The sequence below is a fragment of the Crinia signifera genome, chromosome 2, assembly GCF_055691185.1.
Source record: "Crinia signifera chromosome 2, ASM5569118v1, whole genome shotgun sequence".
Lineage (NCBI taxonomy): Eukaryota > Metazoa > Chordata > Amphibia > Anura > Myobatrachidae > Crinia > Crinia signifera.
The window spans coordinates 44,308,824-44,317,883 of record NC_139218.1 but is presented as its reverse complement, the minus strand read 5'-3'; the positions used below and the strand labels follow the sequence as shown (position 1 = coordinate 44,317,883).

Here is a 9,060-nt window from a genome sequence, read left to right as displayed (position 1 = left end):
GTAGGTGGAGCCATAACGCTTGTTGTTTAGGGAAAATGTCATTACCACATCAGTCGTGGGGTGGAGCTTAGATCACTAGCCGTTCTTTCTGGGCCACCATTAATTAAGGAATTATAATACAATCAATTAGCTTAAAGTGCTTTAAATAAATTCAGCTAACAATTTCTGCCAAACCCAAGTCTCTGAGTCATTATTTCAGGTTTATATAAGTTGTGAAATGTGAAAATGTATACATGCATAAGGTCACACATCAGATGCTAGGATGTTTAGTGTATTGTCCTCTTAGGAAAGGGATTCAGCAACAGAAGTGAAATTGACTTTCAGGGGAGAAGAGGTGCCCCCTTGGGGACAGGAGCCCAGTAGCAGATAAAACTATTGCCTCCCAGAGTTCTGCCTCTGGTTGGAACTAGGGTATCACTGGTAAATAAGGGGCAAGCTTTTGGGGCACTAAACAAAGAAAAGCTTACCCCATAGGAATGATATTAGTTACTAATAATGCTTTCCATAGTAATTAGATAATAATTCATGATAAGTAATTATAAGTATTTGGCATCATATAAAAATGCTGTGCCGAAAAATTTGTATTTTCATTCTGTCTTGTTCTGACATGAACCAATAGGAAGATGCTAATGGGTGCAAATAAAAAAAGAACATGGCACTGATACACCACAATGATTAGAACCCATGGTGCTTTGGCATGCCTAAATAGTTTATATCCAGTCAGAAACAGTTATAGATTGCTGCCTTTGATTGCGTGATCCCCACCCACTCCTGCTTGGTGGCCCATAGAATTGCGGGGCCCTGGTTGGCTTTGCAGAGTGCTTTTACATTAAGCTGGCCCTGTGTGCATCGGTCATCGCCATGTCCTCCAAAAAATCTGATCACCAATAATTACAGGAAAACCGCGCTCTACTTATCTTGGCCCAGACTGGCAGTCCCTGAGGGAGGGAATATCTCTGTGACGTGTGTGTGTCTGTGACGTGACTGACAGGTAGGACATCCAATAGGAAGCCGCTGTACCTGGCTCACTGACAAAGAGCTGCGTGGCGTCCATAGGTAAAATCTGACAGGGGTTTGTCGCATTGCGATTAAAATATAACTTTGCCCGAACAATGATGCTTGGCAGAAGTAAGAGTTGCATGAGACCTGGCGCCCTGCTCCTAATAGTGTAGGACACGGGTGTCAAACACAAGGCCCGCGGGCCAAATCCGGCACGCCAGACCTCGTCATGTGGCCCGCGTGAGGAGATAGCACGCAGGGGCAGTGTGTCTAAAACAGGAGTGCTGCGGGCCAAGTCCACGTCCGCGGCCGCCTTACCTGTTCCTCCACTGTCGGCGGCAATGTTCCTGTTGGCACATATGTATGCGGCTACAGAAACATGGCCGCCGGCCTCCACGGCTACGTGGAGGAGGGCCCGGCCGCCTGTTCCCTCTGATGCCAGGCAGTGACAGACACTGGGTGGGGACGTCATGACGATGACGCCGCCCGCCCATGCATCTGTAGAGAAGTAGGAGCAGGCAGGGAAGCTGGACCGGGAGTCGGGGACAGTGTGGCCACAGCAAGCAGTGAAGAAAAGCTGGAAGCCGCAGCAGCTGCAGGACAGACGGAGAAACAGTAAGTGAGGATGAGGATCACACTCACAATAAAAAAAATATATATATCTGCTGTTTCCTGAGGTGTCCCTGTGTATAATAATAATAATGCCATGACACCACAGGCTGCTCCTCCTGTATAATCATTTATGTGTCATGGCATTACTTTTATTATATTATACAGGGGGAGCAGTCTGTGGTGTCATGGCATTATAATTATACAGGGGGACCTACAGATACAACCGGCCCTTTGAGGGTGACCAAACTGCTGATGCGGCCCCCGATGAATTTGAGTTTGACACCCCTGGTGTAGGAGGACACATCTTTATGTACCCATTACTTCTACAGTCACTATGCGTAAAGAAGACTACCGATGCATTTATACCAACACAATTGTACAGCTAATTTAAGAGTTTTGACTATGGCCATTCTAACTTTAAACATTCCTGTAAAGCAGCAGTACAGCCCTTTTGAAATAATGGCGTCAACATTCTTGTTTCAACATAGTGACTGGCAAAATAATGTTTCCCCCAGGAGAACACTGAATATGTCAGACTTGTGATTTTGGCTCAGAAAAATAAACACAGCATTACTCCGCTACAGAACACTGCAGCCAATAGAATGCTAACCACAGTATACTTTATACAGCATATACCTAAATTGGAAATGAGATCAGTTTAAACACACAGCAGTCGATATTCTCACATGTAGGGCCGTGCATGTGTATTTTTTTTATTTCAACCTAGGAAAAGATAGTACCATCAAACTATAAGCAGCGGCAACATTCTACAGAACATCACAGCGCACAGTGGGCCAGATGTATCAAGCTTAAAAAAGTGATAAACAACCAGCCAATCAGCTCCTACCTGTCATTCTTCAAACCCAGCCTTTAACATAACAGGTAGAAACTGATTGGCTGGTTGTTTATCACTCTCCATTTTATCACTTTTTGAAGCTTGATACATCTGGCTCTCTGTCATAAAAATGGCAGAAGCCTCAGTGTTGACACTTAGGGGTAGATTTATTAAGCTCGGTGAAGTGATAAAGTGTCTGGGTTTTGATCACCGGCCAATCAGCTCCTACCTGTCATTCTTCAAACCAAGCCTGTAACTTCACAGTTAGGAGCTGATTGGCCGGTGATAAAAACCAGACCCTTTATCACTTCACCGAGCAAAAAGAATCAATGAATGCAATTTCATCTTTTATACTAACATATTCACTGGTCATGTGACCGACTCCTTCACTTGTCATATCTTTACCTGAAGCAGCGAGCAATATTGTGTCATGGCATGGAAGGTACCAGTCTGTCTAGTCCTCTGCAATAAAGCTCCATATTACGCCTACTGATTCTGGCTGGCTGGATTGTATTACTTCAGTCAAACTCCCAGCATTATGTTACTAGGCAGTAGGGGCCCTTATAGCTAGGGGTCAACCTCTTTCATTTGTAGACAAATCTACCAATCTCAATTCAGCCTGCATCAGTCTTGTATCTCTCAAATAGTTCATGCAAACTAAACTAGCACCCTCTATTCCACACTCTATATTTACCCCATCTGTGGGGTAGATGTATGAAGCAGTGATAAGGGAGGAGAAGCGAGCCAGAGGAGAAGTGACCCACGGCAACCAATCAGCACTGAAGTAACATCTATAATTTGCATAATATACCATTATACAGAGCAGCTGATTGGTTGCCATGGGCCACTTCTCCTCTGGCTCACTTCCCCATACATCTACCCCTGTGTCACTAATGTCTGTCTGCCCCTTCCCTTTAGACTGTAAGCTCTCACAAGCAGGGCCTTCTACCCTACCCTCCAGGAAATTTTCCTTCAGTAAATTAGACAATAATAATTATTATTATCATCATCATCTGTTTATATGGCGCCTCAAGGGTTCCGCAGCACCTCACAGAAGACATGAATGGGCAAAAAGGACTTATAGTACAAGACAATTTAGGACAAGTAAATAAAACTTGTTGCATCAGAGGTCAGGACAGTGAATTATTATGGTGGCAGAGCCCTAGGGTTTGGTGCCTATAATGGCACCTATCTATCAGTTTCTGATACCCTTATACTTATTTCAGTGTCATGTCCGCTGATGCAGCAATGTTTATGTACAATGTACCTGTCCTACATTGTCTTGTAATGGATTTATTGGTTTGCTTTTCTTTGTTAGGCGCTGCAGAACCCTTCTGGCGCCATATAAACATTCATAATAATAAAATTTAATCACAAGGAATACTGAAAGAGTACTGTGGTGAGAAGTCAACAGTCAATAAGTCGACATGGTTCGTACCCATGCTTAAATGGAGTTGTCTAATTTGTTGGAATCATTCTCAGCTAACTAATAGAGATGACTGATCTGTGATTGACTTCACATAACTCAGTAATGCACAGAAAACTTTATTAATTGGGGACAAAGATTAAAAGCAAAACTTAAGCATGTATGGTAACAGATACAGTGAACGAGTCAATGTACTAAATCATCAACATCATAAATGGTGATTTCTGAGCTCGGGCTGTAGCTCAGTCTAAAATTTAAATAGAGGAGCATCATGGCGGATGGCAAGTATTGGCAGGGTTTGGTGTGGCTCCTCTGTATGAATTCTAGAATGTGCTGCAACGCACCTCTGTAGCTGCCAATGGATATCATGATGTCACAGGTGTAGGGTTACTGCGAGCACAGGGTGCTCCGCTGCCCTGCAGGTAAGTGCAGTGAATAAAAATGTAAAAAGCCGATGGATAGTCTTTTTATTTAGGTGTTTATTGCAGTACTTCCTAGCAAATTGATGTAGAATTGTTCAGTCCACAAAATGTCTGTCTCCAGTGTGTGTGGTAGGGATGATTACATGCCCTGTGCTATTCCACTAGACCAGTGGTTCCCAACCTCAGTCCTAAAGACCCCACACAGTTCACATTTTCTGGTCACCCAGCATGTACCCAGGTGCACTTATTACTCATTGACACATTTTAAAATATCCACAGGTGGAGCTAATTATTTCACTAGTGATTCTGTGTGGAGACATGGAAAACGTACACTGTGTGGGGGTCCGAGGTTGAGAACCACTGCACTAGACCATCCAGAATCTACAGTAGTTTACTTCTACCCCTCTATCAGCCACAGAGCTGGTGTCAGAAACATTGGTATGTACTACAGTAAGTAAACAATTATATAGCCATATAAAATATGAACAACTAGACTGGAACAGCTATAGCGGGTGTAAGTTACAGAACTGTAAGGGAAAACCCATTTAAATGTTTTCTTCTTTTCCAGGTTGTGAAAAACTGCATGGAGGACTCATGGGTTGCACATTGCAGCAGTGTATGTTCATTGTTGAGCGGAAGCAGCGAGAATTAGTCAACCAAAGGTGTTAAGGCCCCCATACACTACTCTAGACTTGTCTGAGGCTCAAGTCGAATCAGATTTCCCTTGAAACCATGCGATTTGGTGTTGATGTACTATTTTAAATGCAATTTATCTGATGGGCTGGACTTCAGGGTGCTAGGAGTTCTGGCAAATCGCATGTGATATTCCCAGCCTTGTTGTGCACCTGATGCCTGCGATTCTGATTTATCCTTCGTGCAACAGGTCCGATCTCCGACTCGATGTGCAAGGGAACCCGCATTGGATGTCAAACACATGTGATTTTGCCACTTTTCATCCAATTTCTTGGCCTGATCCCTCGGAATCGGATGAAAAGTGGTTTAAATGCACTAGAGTATGGCAAGCTATAGAGAACATTTTAATACAGCAAAACCAGTTCAGGAAATATATGTAAAGTCAGCGCACAATATGAGAACCATTACTGTAACTATAGTTTTATTAATTTCGATACAAACATTGGTCCCCAGGCTTTTCCTTTATCTGGGAGAACCAGAAGTCCATGAGATACCCCAGGTGCGAACGTAAACTCGTGGGACCACCTGCTGGCCATGTCGCTTAGGTCCACAGGAATAACATCACCGCAGGAATCCAAGATATTGGCAATCACATCACTGTTTTCTGCATTTGAGAGCGTGCATGTAGAATACACCAGTGATCCCCCGGGACGAAGGGCACGGACCGCAGACCTGTGTGTAATTAGAAACAACAGCAGAGACAAAATAATGCTTTTTAAAAAGAGATTATCCTGTGTGCAAGGTCAGAGAAACTCACTAAAGTCCCTTATTTGCCTATTAAACGTATAAATTAAAGATGTAATGGTGGCACTTTAACCTCAGTACGGATTGACCTTGCTGCCTTTGCTACGTCTTCAGCAAAATCAGTTAGAAAACAAATAAGGTCATCCTAGGGCACTAACTCCAGCGATTACAGTTAAATAATAGGTCTCCCCTGTGTTAGGTCAAATGTCCAGGAAACGGCAACGATGCATCTAAGTGATGAAACACAAATTAAAAAAACTGGTCCTGAGCAGTAACGGAAGCGATGGAGGATTAGTAGTGAAATAAGATTACCAATGCTACAGCAGCCTCAAAGGCTAATAAACAGATGTGTTGGCGTACACTCTCCCAGCTTTGATCTATCTCTCCCCATGCCTGTTATCGTGCAACGTCTGATAGCAGTTATTGAACTTCTTGGGAATATTGATTTTAGAGCTAACTATGCAGCAGCATTGGGTCAATAGATCAATATTGGTGCCAATATGGCAGTGTGTGTGATTAATGCTGACATTCTGGCCTGATTCAGGCAATTCCTACAGGGTGGGCTGTGCATGCGGGTTAGATACTCTATGTGATGATGGAAGGCAGGCTACTCATATGCCGAGATCCATCTGATTTCACTCAGATTTCCTGCACTAACAGCAGGGATGGATCAAATGCGTACTGCCGCTGCTGTTAACAATGACAATGCATGTGTAAAGCGGACAGAATAGCTGGCACTTTCTCTGCAACACTGAATCAGGCCCTGTGTTTCCATTTGCTGCAAAGTTTAGCACTTACTACAGATCTGCACTAGCCAGTAGTATTAATGTAGAGCTACCCAGATCAGTCGGAATGGGATCATTCGTCAGACTGCATTTAGGTCTACAAGCATTAGGTCTACACCATTAGGTCGACTTGCATTTAGGTCGACCTGACTGAAGGTCAACATGGGTTAGGTCGACAGGGTCATTAGGTCGACATGTGTTAGGTCGACAGGGTCTTTAGGTCGACAGGTATAAAGTCGACAGGATCATTAGGATCATTTTTCATTTTTTTCAAGCAACGACACAGTCAACATAGCACCGCGTCCCCTCGCATGGCTCGCTGCGCTCGGCACACTATTTTATTCTCCCACCATGCCCTAGTGGATGGTAGGGCATGAAATACCGCTTGTCGGCACATGTCGACTCATAAAACAGTCAAATGACCCCATGTCGACCTTTTGCCTATCTACCTTCCCCATGTCGACCTAATGACCCTGTCGACCTTATAAAAGTCGACCTAATGACCCTGTCGACCTAAGTCATGTCGACCTTCAGTCATGTCGACCTAAATGCATGTCTACCTAAATGCAGGTCGACCTAGTGGTGTAGACCTAATGCTTGTAGACCTAAATGCTGTAGACAATATGACCGTATCCCGATCAGTCTAGGACACTCCAGGCAGGGCTCGACTTCCCATAACTGGCACCTGTGCCCCTTCTAGGAGTGACATCATGATGTCACATGATGTCACTAGTTTAAAGGGACACAAGGTGCACTACTGGGCTGTCACAGCACTGCTACCACAATACCCTGCTATCCCGCTGATAGGTGATGTGATGTATTGCACACTATTGTAAGGGACCTTAAGATCACTTAGTAGCTCATACACTACAATAACCAATGGCATCTTATGATGTCATTACCAGTTGAGCTTTCTGGAGCTCAAAGCTTGTGTTCATATCACCAATTTAACCTATGGATATTGCATGGATTGCTAAATGTCCCCGCAATAATAAATACTAGTATTCTGGTTAAGGTCTTCCCATCATGTCGTGTTCAGTGTCGTATAATGTGTCCCCAGCTCAAGAGACAGGCCGTTCACTAACATTTATACATGGTATATGCTAATAGAAGACCCAACACATACATATATAAACCGACAGATATCTATCTATACAGATAACATACCCTCGTACATGCATTACCCCTTCAGTCCACATCCTAACCCTGCTAATTACTCGAAAGCTTGCTGCTCCTCCCCAATCTAACCATTAATGTATACTATCTCCGCTGAGTACTTGGGTTCCACTGCAGAGCCTAAGAAGAACTGATCTACAAGTTCTATTTTAAATCAGCATACCGTTATTTTACCGCATTCTAAGGTTTGCAGCCAAAAATTAATCCTTTGGTCAATTTGTAGCAAGGATCAAATATTCTGTATTGATTTTCACAATTCAATTGCAGGATTATTCCAATACATACATTTTAATATGCAAAATAAAAAAATATTTGTTGATAAAAATGATGAAATGTTTTTGAATGACTCGGGAATAGTAAAAGTATCTTACTCTCTTGTCTCACACAGAGCCCACATGAAGCAGCACTGTGAAGTCACACAGAGACGGAAAGCAATAGTCTCAATACGTAGAACTGAAGTACGGTTCCACTCTCATAAATCTCTCATTCCTGCTCTGATACATTTCATTGTCACCAAGCCCCATCCATTGCATTCTGCCTCTGTACTTTACAAAGCAGCAGAACTGCACACTAGGCTTAATGCTATTATTACACTGGAACTAGAATAATTGCAGTGAGACTTAAAACCAATAAGAAACTTGACATAACTGGGATTTAGCTGAACCCTAGTGTTCGAGGTTATACTAAAACATTATATGAACAAGCTTTGGTTATTTCAGTGCGCTATGCGTCTACAAGAGCCCGATATTACAAAACCGTCCAGCAATCAACAAGTCGCCTGGAAACTCAATAAAAAAATACAAAGGGTCTGGTATTAGATGTGGCTGGAGCTGCAACCATGGTCGCGGAGAACTTATTTTCATTACTTTGTGTATGTGCGGGACCCGTTCTGTGTGTGCGTGAATGGACCATGCGGCAAAGGATGCAGAATGGCCGCAGACTAGGGATGGCCATCGACCATCGATGATTTGAAATCAACAATGGTTTTTGGTCGATGTAGAATAGTTTTGCCATCAGTGGGGGGGAGAACCAGATGGTCTCCCTCCATTGATGTCAAGCATAAACAGCGTTTTTTTTCTTTACTCCCCAAGGGGCTGGGACACAGAGCATAGCTCCAACCTGACACCAGTGAAGCCCCACCCCCAGGCCAATCAAAATGGATGACCATTGATAGGTAGAAATATTGATGATCATCCATCGCATTGTATGCCACTATCGATGGCCACTTGCACTATTGCCATTGATGGCATTGGCAGCGATGGCCATCCCTACAGCACACTGTCAGCGATTGTCATTCTGCTGCCATCTGGGAGGAGGCGGTGACGGCCTCCCTCTGCAGCGGCAGATAGGGTGTTGGAGCCAACAAGT

General features: G+C 43.6%; 1 protein-coding gene across 1 annotated transcript in view; it reads right to left on the bottom strand.

Annotated features, from left to right (window-relative positions):
* Positions 1-3,978: 3,978 nt before the first annotated feature.
* The window catches only part of NSUN3 (NOP2/Sun RNA methyltransferase 3), a 39,323-nt gene continuing 34,241 nt past the window's right edge, over positions 3,979-9,060 (bottom strand). The window contains exon 6 of the mRNA XM_083171945.1: positions 3,979-5,659. Within this exon, the coding sequence (XP_083028071.1) occupies positions 5,401-5,659 (259 nt within the window). The 3' untranslated portion in view covers positions 3,979-5,400. The remainder of the gene's footprint in view (positions 5,660-9,060) is intronic.